The sequence below is a fragment of the Lygodium microphyllum genome, chromosome 29 (genome assembly GCF_053477565.2).
Source record: "Lygodium microphyllum isolate KBCC chromosome 29, Lygodium_microphyllum_v1.1.10, whole genome shotgun sequence".
NCBI classification, from domain to species: Eukaryota; Viridiplantae; Streptophyta; class Polypodiopsida; order Schizaeales; family Lygodiaceae; genus Lygodium; species Lygodium microphyllum.
Window position 1 is genome coordinate 68,693,446 of NC_141163.1, and position 12,903 is coordinate 68,706,348.

The window sequence follows — 12,903 nt, forward strand, 5'->3', positions numbered from 1 at the left end:
GAAGGCCTTGTATGGCCTCAAGCAGGCTCCACATGCATGGAACGAGAAGATTGACTCATTTCTTCAATCGAAGTTGGGATATCTGCGCTCCAAGGCTGATCCGCAGCTTTATGTGCACACTTCCGAGGTTGGTCGTGTGTTGTTCGTGTTATATGTTGCTGATTTGATTCTGACAAGGGATCATGCACAAAAGGTCCGAGAGACCAAGACAGCTTTACATCATGCATTCGAGATGACGGATTTTGGGCTTTTTCATTTCTTCTTGAGTGACGAGATTTATCAGTCTCAGAGGGGGATTTTCGTCTCTAAACAGAGGTACTTTTAGGAGCTTTTGGTGACTTTTGAGATGGAGACTTATCGGCCCATTACTACTATGGATCCGAATTGGAAGGCCACTTCACACTCAGATTCTCCCATGATGGATGCTTCACACTACCGTCAATTGATTGGATCCTTGATTTGGCTTTTCAACACTTGTGTTGATCTTTGTTTTGTTGTGGGTCTTTTGGCAGGGTTTATGACGGAACCCAAACAGGTGCATTGGCATGATGCTCTACGGATTCCTTGGTATTTGAGGGGGACTTCTGACTTAAGGATTTTTTATCTCGCAGGTACAGATGCTTCAGATTTGGTTCTTACAGGTTGGAGTGATTGGGATTGGGCTGGCGATGTGGACCACCGACGGTCTACTACAAGCTACTGTTTTATCTTGGGTATAGGTGTTATCTCTTGGAGTAGCAAGAAGCAGCCCACGGTAGCCCTTTCTTCTACTAAGGCGGAGTATCAGGCTGCATCTTCCACCACATGCGAGGTTGTGTGGCTTCGGCGATTGTTGGAGGAGCTTGACTGCCCCCAGTCTCGTCCTACTCTTCTGCGGTGCGACAATGCGAGTTGCATTGCCTTGGTACGGAATCTAGTATTCCATGCTTAGATGAAGCACATTGAGATCCAGTATCACTTCATTCGGGAGAAGCTTTTGGATGGGACCATTGATGTGGAGTATTGCAAGACGGAGGATAATCTTGCAGATTTGTTCACGAAGGCGCTTCCCCAGGCTCTTCTTCAGCAACATTCCAGATACCTTAGTCTTTTGACCCATCCAGGATCTGAGAGGGGGTGTTAGCCAGTCATTTCCTGGACAGTACGGACGTCAGTGCCACATCAACACGTGCAGTCAAACAGGTTATTGCAATCGGACAATTTTTACTGTAGTCAGCTGCATTTAATGCAGCCGACCTGCTGCAGTTATTTCCTATTTTTCGGCTATTTATAGCCGGTTTTGTGGCACACTCCAGCACACATTATTCAGTGATTTCAAATTTTGATCTCGAGATCTGTTGGCTGAGACAGACTGTGCTCGGGCTGACGGAGATCAAGGTTATCAAGTCGGAGACATACGCAGATATTTCCTCTGTCCCCTTGTGTATTTTTGCACTCTTATACAGCATAGTACACTGCAGATTTTTTGCGTTTACACAGTCTCCTTTTCTCTCTTTCTCTTCTCTCTTTGTATTTACTCTCTCTCAATCTTTGTCCTATGCTTCCGCATTGCTGCACTTTGACACATTATCCACTTGGTATCAACATCTTGGCTTTTCTCCCCACGTTTGACAGCTCGGACAACTTGGGATTTGCGTTTTGCCGCCTAGGTCACTTCCCGGCATCAGAGGATTGCGGTTTGCTCCTTCGACAATTGGTGATCGTCTTCCATATCTCTGACAACATCAGAGGACTGCGGTCCGCTCCTTTAATAGCTGTTGTTCACTTTTAGTGATTACTTTGATAGCATGTTGCTCGAAGGACTGTGTTTCGCTCCCTTCAGTGTGCAGATTCTCCACGTGCTATCTTTTGATTAAGATAGGAGAGTGCAGTTATCTTTTGAGCTTCGGCTCCGTTGTATCAGCTTTTCTTCTCATAGCATGATTCAGTGCATCATCACTGTGTTCTTATGTTTCTGAGTTTCTCTTCTCTCTTAGTGGTTGTCCTACACACTTTGCATTACTCCCTGCAAACCCTATTGTCTCTTTGCACAGTCGCTTATTTTGACATCAGAGCATACCTGTTATTTTTGACACTCCTGACATTTGAAGTCTTTGAAACTGGGCACACTTCTTGAGGTACTTGTCAAATCCTAATTTTTGCTATAAATTAAGGTTTACAACTGAGATTCACCAAAATGTCCACCTCTAATGGTTGGATTGTTGTGTTAGAGTTTGGTGAAATTGAGTTGCTGACCTGGTTTTCCAATCCCAAATGGATTCACCAACAATAAAGGGATCATTACAGATTGTAATATTTAGGAGAAAGTGCATCAACCACGACCACTAGCTTTCCCTGGTCAAGAATATGCAATTGCCTTCACCAAAATGATGTCCAATTGTCGAGACATGGCCCCAAAAGTAGGTAGGAGCAGCCCAACCTCTCTTTCCAACAACTCCAAAATGCAAAAACAAGATTTCCCTCTCCCTTCAGCCCCAACTTAGTTTTCCTAACTTTGCATGGGCAAGTTTTGCTAAGTGGCAGCCTTCTAAATTGAATTTCCAGCATTATCCAGCCCATTAAATTACTTTTCAAAATATAAATTTTAAAAATTAGTTTAATAATTATTTCTATGCCTAGAAAAATAATCTAACCAGCCAACAATTAAATTGGCTAGGCCAATTTATCATCGAAGTGAATTAGCTCGAAACTAGCATTAATTAATTAACTAATGCCAATTCCCTAGTCTCACCACTGACACTAATGGCTAATTAAATGTTCTAGGCCAAGTTCTCACACCCGGTACCACCTAGTACCTGTCAAGCATAACTCATTACAACTTTTACCTTTGGCACCACCTAACATCTCGGGGTCTTGGGTCCCACATTGTGAAATAATTGATGCGCACCTTACATGTGCAAGTCACATTTGCACATTTTGATTAGGTTTTAATCATATAGTCGGCAAAAAGCTAGTCTATTTATACATGAGTGGATCCTCCCAAATTAGGGTTTGGCTTATGGATAATGGGACATACACTCTCTAGGACTGCAGATTATTTAATGAAACTTTGGTTAATTTGAGTTTTGGGGCTGTTTTAAAGAGCTAATCAGTTTATAATGTATTTTTAGCTCAACAAAATGGACTAGCCCTCAAGTTAGCGGGCCTGTAAAGGCACCCAAATAACAGCCTAAAAAAGAGCACGATACCATGAAATGCACATGGCTAACAAGTCCCCTAATGGCAGTTGGCATAGCATGTGGAGTTAATGATCTCAAGCTTGCAAACGTCGAAAAAAAACGGTGCAAGGAAGTGTCCTGTTCGTTGTGCCTCTAGCTGAAAATAATAGCCTGAAATTCGATCAGAATTTGACCTTAATCTGAAAGTCAAAGGTGTGACTCCAATAAAATGTGGCTGGACTACTATAAATCCTCGTTGGACTTGCCAAAATTTCTTTCACATTCAGATACTGCTGCCTCTAGTTACAACTTAGAAGGTAGGCGACTCTTGAATGTGTTGCTGTCTTTGATATGTACATTATTGAACTAAGAGGGAGTATATCTTGTCACACCTTCCTTTTAGAAAGAGTTTGGGACGAGATAGATGGTCTGATCAACTTTTCTAAAAAAATGTGGATTTATTTCAAGACAAAGTTGTTACCATGTATCAATGACGTGAAAAATGGTGCGACACCTAATGATTTAATCTTGAATTGCTTTGATTGTTCCCTAATGTGCTTGCTCCACTCGATTTAAACAACTAGGGCCTATTTATGTGATGGGTTTATTGCCAAGCTTTTGGGGATTTTGGTCAATAGGTATTTGTGGAGTAAGTTGAACAAGATGGCAAATCTGGGTTTGAGGATAATCCAAGATGCGGTGGTTCCTATGCAGTCTAGAAGTTTTACTTTTTGATGGATCTGACAACATTTTTGGATTTCTAAGAGTCCCAAATAGATTTGACTAGATTAAAGGATCAAATTTGGTGGCACACTCCACTTTCCAAATATGGGAACTTCTCATTGCTGAATTGTGCTTCAGTGAATCCTAAAGGTTTTTGACGTGTTCTGTTAATGATTTATCATGATATGTATGGTGAGAAATGGGTTATGGAGAAAGCAAATAAGTTTTGTCATGTAAGAATAGTCATGTTAAGTATGTGTTGCTTTAGCTTGGAGTTACAAAGGTTCATTGCTAGAGTAAAGTTTTTGTGTGGAGTATTTTGATAAGTGGTGTTCCTATGGGTGATAGTTTGCATGGTGATTTGGGAAAATGTCATCAGCTACCAATCTGCAGCCAGAACATCCCCATCTTGTATGCAATGGACTGGAAGTTTGGCATATCTGGATGACAAGGATGCCTTCATATTTAATTTGGCTTTAGGCATTCATGGTCATACTGGTCACGTTCAGGGATTGTTGCTGTGGCAAATGGGTTTGTGGCATCTGCAAGTTATCCTTTGTGTAGTGGCTACTCCATGGATGGAGATCGTCTGTTCCACTCCGTTTGGACTCTGATTTATATCTCGTCTTGAAAATTTCATTTTTCAGGATCAGCCTCCAACATTTTATTTTTCTGCTACTTGCCGGATGGCATTTAGGCTGCTTTTTTATTCGTGCATGTGATGCCAGATGGCCCCTTGTACATTAGAAGAGAGAATTCCCTCGTAGCTGTGCGGGTCTTTTGGTTGTTTTTAAAGCTGTATGTATGGCTTTTTGCATGCTGGCCAGAAAGTCACTTTGTAAACCACCTTTGCGCGTGGTATGCATGAGAGAGAGAGAGAGAGAGAGAGAGAGAGAGAGAGAGAGAGAGAGCAGGTGTAGCTCGGTTGGTTAAGTTGAATGCATGGTGACCAGATGGTCTCGAGTTGAACTCCTACCTCCACAGTCATTTAGTATAAATGGGACTTGAACCTGGGTCAATGGTTTGATAAAACAAGTGGCTTACCTCTAGAGTAGCCACTAGAGAGAGAGAGAGAGAGAGAGGTCCCAATGCCATCCCTTCGGTTTCTTTGTGACTTTTGTACTTTTCCAGTAGCTAAACATTACCCTTCATGAAAAAAAGAAGCTCCTCTTTTTCTCCCAAGATTTAGCTAGTTCCTTGGCGATGACAATAAGATGTAGAAGGCCTTGTTTTTCCCGAAGGCTTAGTTCCATGGGAATGAAAGAAGCACTTGCTTCAGTGGGATCACTAACTTTGTAAGTTTTGGGTCTATTGACCAACAGTGTCCTCGGTACATGCAGGCTTCCAAAAAGCTCAATGAAGAAAACACTTATGGATTCTTATTTCCAAACATTAAAAAAAACCTAGTTGTTTGTGTAACTCTGCAGAAATATTGTTCATGGGAGCGACAGTCCAGAAAATGGAGAGCGAGAGATTGGTTAGTTACCCTTGTCTTCTTAATAGGTTAGCTTGTCTTTCACTGTTACAACTTTCAATACAGTATTTAATTGTTTCCTCAAACATCATACTGTGCAGCATTATGGTTCAAAGAGGGCGAGTTGTTCCAGTGGGAGCAGACCCTGACTCCATGGTTAAGGGAGTAGCTTGGCATCTCAGCCATACAAAGAATGTGCTGTTTGCCAGAGCTGCTACTCTGTTGAAGTTTTCAGAAACAATCCTTGGCTTTTGGATAAGGATTGCCATTTTGTTCAAGAAGTTGGGCAGCTTGTCTTGTTCAAGCAAAGCCCAGCATGGCAGGCTGTTTATAATCTGTGCACATGCCTCACTCATGTCACAATGTCCTCTGAAATAAGTTTCTACCATTGTGATTAAGGGTCAGGTAATTCTTAACAGAGTAACTGACAGGTAGAGAATACCATAGTTTTTGGGAACAAGTTGAGCTATGTTTTCTTGAGCAGCTTCACCACCTTTACGTTTCAAACCAGTATTTTTACGAAATGAACCTTACAATGGGGCCACGCAATAAAATCTCTCTCTCTTGTGGCTCACCCTCGTCTCTGTGAAGTCTTTAAACAACAGGAGCTTACACTAGCGCAAGTCAAAGCTGGATGTCTGTGAAAGCATGTGGTGGAGAACACTATGTAGCCCCACAACAGGGCATCAAATCAGATCTATGAAGCTCTTCAGTATCCCATGTTTTTGCTGAGTGGGGTCATATGGAGATGACTTGAAAAGGTCAAGTAGAACAGGTTTCATGAACATAACAAATAAGCACTACACTTTTCCAGTTTCCAAGAGTTTTTTGCTTAAAAAGTCGGCGTTTTTAGATGTAAGTAAAGCTTCTTGTGATGACCTGAAAGCAAGAGGCCACTGACTACCGATTCTTTTACTCCAGTGACACCTCCAAATGCCTGCGCATTATGGCCTTGTTTTTCCCCAAATAAACACCATAGTATGAAAAGGTAAGTAGAGATTGCCCAACAAACCTCAAATCCCCAGTTCATGTAAAGGAGCATCACATATGAGCCTCCTCCAAGAATATTCCTCTTGAATCTCCGAGCAGATATGATGATTGTAAATCTAAGTGAAAAGGGAAACTCCAAGGCCAACGACTATATCACATCATCCATCGGATTAATAGTACTAACAATGTTGAATTTGAGATTCTCGAGGGGGAGAACATTAGACACTTTAATAGTGGCTATATAAATAAATAGTACATCTCATGCCACTATTTATATAAATGTCCCATGCACCCTCTTGATGTTTGTATTAACATGTTCATGTGTAATCTTGCATTCAATGTCCTAAAGCAAGAGCAATGGAAAAAGATGGTAAAAGCCATTGCTAATGTGGGTCCATATGAAGGATGGACTTGGTGTTATATACGATAGAGGACAAAAAAAGATCGATGAAGAGGAGCGGATTGATAGAACCCTTGATACTATTCGGGCAATATGGATAAAACATGATTTAGACTCAATTTTCTCAAGTTGTAGAAGAGTGAAGAAAATTTATCATGCATCTTCAAGCAGATACGATAATTATAGCTCTAATTGCTAGGTCCACTTTGATCACTTATACCTCCAACCTAGCAACAGTTGACCGAGGAAATTGGCTTGATAAAGATACTTTTGGCCCTATTCTATAAGTCCTTGGTAATAAAGACAAGCCAATGATTATTTCTTTTGACAAAAACCATTGGGTTCTTGAACCAGATGCGGTTGTATTCTTTGCTTGTTTGTGAGAGTAAATACATCCTTTGAATTGCCAGTTGAATAAGAATTCGGTCGTCTATGTTGAATTTTCCACATTAGTCCATGTTGTGATCATTTTATTACACATAGATACATATAACATGCTTGGATGTTATGGAGCATTGGTTTGAGGTTATAACCATTGAAAACTCATGATATGTCTTATTAATTGGAGATCACCACATCAAGATGTGGATATGTACTTTGGATGAACTGGACGTTGTGTTGATGTTTGAAGTAAATCGAGCCTTTGTAATTATAAACACAAGAACTAAAGTGCAATGTGCCATCAATAACTCGAAGGGGGTTCACATGAATGTTAGTAACCAAGAAGTGATTAGGAGTATACATTATAGAGCCCATATCATTGCTTTTAGGCATATCATGTTGGTATTGAAAGGCCTTAGAGACTTTAGCAACATAGTTGTGCACTGGGCTTGTAGGATATTTTCATGATGCTCATAATGTATAAGGTGTAAACAATTGATGCGATTGCTCAAGAATTCAAACCTCATTGTAGTTAAAAGGATTGTTCTATTGAGTATACTACATCCATTTTCACTAGTTCATAAACATATATGAAGGCAAACAAATCTTGGAGTAGCAACAATCCCTAGTGTATGAAAATAGAGGATTGTTGCATACTCACGTTATATTATGGGAGAGCAATGATGATATTGTATACATAGCTAATGAGATTGTTGCCCATATAATTGTGTGGGTGTAAACATGAACATGTATCTTGAACTCAGTTTTAGACTAAATATTAGTGTACAAAATGAGGGCGAACTTATGGTTTGACTATAAATATATTTGTAGAGAATGTCACAAAATGGTATTGAGCTAAAATAAGTATTACATGTTGAATTAGCCTCTTGAATAGCCTAAAAAATGCTTAATTAATAAAAACCCTAAAATGATGTGCAATTCGAGAGAGTTTCAAATGGAGGGAGATTTTAAGTTTTGAAACTTTTTAAAAATAGGTGGATCACCATTCATTTAGTCTAATCTTGTTTTTGTAGGTTTTAAGCCCTTTAGTTTTGCTATTCACATCTTGTTTAGGGAGGATATCTTAGCCAAGGTTGTACGCAACCTTGTCTACACCCATATAGAGCTTGTTTCTAGCCCTCATCGCATAGTCCATACCTTCTATAGCTATTGCCCAGCCCCTCTTGACTGTTGCTATTGTTTATACCTATTGGCTATTAACCTATCCGAACGATTGTAGAATTTCCTATGTTTGTAGCATGTTGCTATACAAGCTACCATGTCATCATCTTGATCTACATTTTTTATAGACTATCATACAAGCGACCACGTCATCAATTGACAATTGCATTGTTTGCTTTTCTCACTATGTTGTTTGCTTTTCTCACCCCTCTACACGTCTTGATTCAACACATCATCTATTGCGTTTGTTGTCCAACATTCGAGACATGAATTGGGGTAGAGATTTCATGTCTTGCACGGTTTGTTTGTTGCATGAGCCTTGTATATTAAATATTCATTTGGTTTTTTAGATCTTCAATGTTTTCATTGTCTTTGAGTTATCATAACTCTAACTGTGCTCTTTTGAGTTTATGCTTCATTGTACGCGTTCATTTATGTTTCTGCATTAGGGTATTTTGCACATGGTATTAGAGCAAGGTTCTCTTTGATGAAATCTTGGCTTGATTTGAAAGCCCTTTGCAAGAAGAGGAACAACAGGAGGGCAAGATGACTTTGAACGGATCTTCAATACATCATCATGATGCTCTTAAGCCTAACACATTGAAATGCAAGATGGAGTGGACTTCACAGCTTGCTCCTCCCTTCGACATTGCCAGAGACTCTTTGGACTACCGTCATGGAGTCCATAGAACATACGAGATCTCATGAACCGAATGCCATCTCATCCTCATGTATCGAGCTTAACAACAAATTGAAGGCAATTTTGAGTTTTTCCCTTTAGATTCACTGCATTGGTCCAATGATTTTGTAGGAAGGACGAAAGCTCCACAAAGGACTAGCCACTTTGATGTGCAAATTAACATAGAGTACAAACCATTTTCCTATACTATCTTCATCTCCATTTCTATCTCTTCCGTCTCTTCCATACACATCTTCACCTTTAGTTACTCCTTTGTCAAGTACGAAAATCAATACTTCTCAATCTTTTGGATTTACTTACTCTTTTTTGCAAGATGTTGGTGATGCTAAGGATGAAGGAACTCTTCATACCAAGTATTGGTTTATATGCCTTGAAGAGGATAGACTTTTCTATCTGAACTCAAGAAAATGTAAGTAAAAATTGTAAGATTTATCGGTGAGCGCTTCATATTTTCCTTCAATTTTTACATCTCATGGTCAATTTGATTTTGATGAATCATCTTTTTCAACATTTGTATTTAATGGACAAAAGAAACATGATTCATTTTCCACAACTACACCAATCACAAACCCATTTAATTTCCCACCCATAGGGACAATCTTTAAGACCTCGTCTTTTCCTAAGCCAGGTAGTATCTCCATGATGGAGTTTCATCCTTTTATATACATACTTTTGGGTTTTTCACGACGTGGAAATGCCACCCAGCCATTACTGAGTGTGGATCGATTAGTACCACAGTTTGCCTTCATGGCATTACCTAGTGGACCTTCTAATCATTTTGCTATATCCTAGGACATCACCTCCCACTCCCCCTCTACCACCTCCTTTTTATCCATCTTATTCCACTTATTTGACACGTCATGGTTCTTTATTCTCATTAGCCAAACGTGCCTTATATAACGAGACTCGTTTTAACGAGTTGAACTTCACTACTTTGTCGAATCTGATGAGATATATACTTGACTCATAGAACCTATGGGATATTGTTCAAGGGTTGAATCCCCAACTTGATCTTGCACTTATTCCATACGAGGTTGTTTGCTCATGGAAGGCTAGGAATGCCTCCACTATTATCGAATTGATGCAAGGTCTATTACTTGAATTTTATTCATAACTTTAGCATTTTGACTTAGCATTTGAACGTTGGACACACTTGATTGATCGCTATGTGGCTTGGGATATGACTCATCGCATCAATTTGGATTATGAGCTCTAGAACTTTAAAATCATTGACTAGGATGACTTGAAAGTCAAGTTGACAGAGTTTTTGTGCCTTCTTGTGGAGTTTTCTACCACGGGGAATTCTAAGTCCTTAGATGATCAAATCACATTGTTTCTTAATAAGTTACCGAGGAAATACTATCATTTTGTGTAGGAAGTGATCTCATATCCCACTACGCTCACATTCTATAAATGTGAGTGTTAGCTGCTATGTTATACTCCGCCATTTGATTAGTTTCATAGTATCACCTCTACAAGTGGGACTCTTGTTACTTCTTCTCGAAAGGGGCAGAAAGGGAAGTGTATAAAAAATCAAAACTCCAATCAAAATAAAAAACAAAATCTAGCTCAAAATCAAAATCAAGCTAGTGAGACCCAAGGAAACTCCTAGTCATCTCTAAAACTTGAGTGGCAAAATTTATCGAAGAAAATTGGTATTGTCAACATTGTCAGAAGGTTGGTCACTTTGACGAGGAGTGTCGATCAAAGGCAAAAGGCTCAACACTATAAAAACTAAGACTTAGACCTCCTCCCCTTAGTCGGGCAACCCCCAACAGGGAAGGCAAACTAGTGGCAACCCTCAATATAGGGACAATGGTGAGGCCAAACCCACACTACCATCGGTTAGTTATCACAATGGACAATGTTCTCAATACCAGAGTACTTGTTTGACTGGTCTCTATAGAGGCCCATATCATCTCTGTAGAGACATGTGAGTGTGTGAGTCTCGTCCACATTTGCGAGTTGCCTCCTGATGAGGCAACTTTAGAGGCCCACTCATCATAGTCGAGTATTTCAGCTACTCCTTAGATTATGGACAGTGGAGCTACTCATCATATGATCCCCATCAATGACATTTTCATTTCCCGAGCCCTTGTAGCCGAGTGAGTTTGAGTTGGGAACAGCTCCTTAATCAAGCTTTAGGCTCATGGTTATATTAGTTTCACCACTAACCAAGGCCCGGATCACACTATCTTGGATGATGTATAGTATGTCCCCGAACTTGGGGCAAACCTTTTATTCGTTAGCTTTGTCGGTTGGGACGAGCAATCTTCTTCACAGTGACCATAATAGTCAAGGTCCTTGAGGTTTAGTGATTGCATGCGGTGATGCACAACCTAGTGGCTAGTGTACCACATGGCACACTTTCTTTTCGAGCCTATAGCCAAGAGTTGTGAGTTCCACCGCTTTCGGGCTTTAGCCACTACATGGGAGCCTACAAGCACTCAGCATCTTTAGCATTTTCGCTTAGGACATTTTGGAGATGACTCTCTTTATGAGTTGTTGCCTCGATAGATGCTTAATGGCCTTCCACACCTGATGTTATCTTGGGATATCTGTAAAGCTTGTCAACTCGAGAAGTAGCATCGTACCCCATTTTCTCAAAAATCTTCACATTGAGTTGAGGCGCCTCTTAGATTGATTCATGTTGATCTTTATAGGCCGATATCCCCCACTGCCTTGAAAAGTGCATTGTACTTCTTTTTTATTGTGGATGATCATTCTAGATACATGTGGATATACTTTCTCAAGCATATGTACGATACCTTTACATATTTCTCTACTTGGATGCTACTGGTACATAACAAGACTAGTTTTCATGTAGGATGTGTGAGGAGTGACAATGGGGGCGAGTTCACTTCCCATAAGTTTTTCGAGTTTCTACAAAACTATTTCTACAAACTCCCCTTCTCACAATGGAGTCGTGGAGCATAGGAAGTGGATCATTGTGAACATATCACACTCTATGTTGTTTGCAATAGAGCTTCCCAAGTGCCTTTGGGTTGAGGCTATTAACACTTTGGTGTACATCCTCAACCAGTGTGTGGTTGTAGTTGTCACTTATAGGACTTTGTATTTGGCAATTTTTGACTCTTGATGTGTAGTTTTTCACTTTAGAGTCTTTGGAAGCTGTGCTTACATGCACACTATGGATGATCACATAGGAAAGATCACTCCTAGAGTTGATCTCTTGATCTTTGTAGATTACTCCTCTGAAGCAAAATCCTATCATTTATTCAAGAAGGAGAAATGTAGTTTTTCATGAGAGGGATCTAGTGCAGTTTTTTGCATCAGGCTCTGAGTCAATTTCTCATCCTACACCATCAAAGATAGTGCCTACTAAGCCAAGCCTCCTAAACTTATATGTGTGTATCACTTTAGAGGGAAGTCAGCTATATCTCGCTTTATGTTGATGATTTACCTATCACTGGCTTAAATTCTGTTGCCATAGCAAAAATTAAGGCCCATCTTTGTGCTACTTTTGAAATGATAGACCTTGGTTTTTTGTATTAATTTTTAGGGATGGAGATAGTTCAATCTAGGAGAATCATTTTTATGTTACAACAGAAGTACACTCTTCAATTAATAGACTAGTATTGCACAGAATAGACATGGGCTTCAGCCACACCTCTTGATCGCAGTATTCATCTTTTTAAAGGTACTCTAGGTTAGCAAGCATACCTATAGATTTGTGGTAGGGAAACTTCTTTGGTTGATTCATACTAGGCCAGATTTAGCTTACTTGGTTAGTTTTCTTAGTTAGTATTTCACTGCACTTAGGATGTCACATTGAATTGTATGTCTCTGTGTTTTGACATATTTGCAGTGTACTACTCTTATGGCCTGACTTATGGTTCTGGTTTGTGTTTGCAGGGATACACTAACTCTAATT

At 39.9% G+C, this 12,903-nt stretch overlaps 1 protein-coding gene across 1 annotated transcript in view; it reads left to right on the forward strand.

The window, feature by feature from the left end:
- Positions 1–5,927, forward strand: part of NDPK2 (nucleoside diphosphate kinase 2) — a 32,836-nt gene extending 26,909 nt beyond the window's left edge. The window contains exons 6-7 of the mRNA XM_087671994.1: positions 5,309–5,358; positions 5,457–5,927. Of these exons, the coding sequence (XP_087528120.1) occupies positions 5,309–5,358; positions 5,457–5,524 (118 nt within the window). The 3' untranslated portion in view covers positions 5,525–5,927. The remainder of the gene's footprint in view (positions 1–5,308; positions 5,359–5,456) is intronic.
- The last annotated feature ends 6,976 nt before the right edge of the window (positions 5,928–12,903 follow it).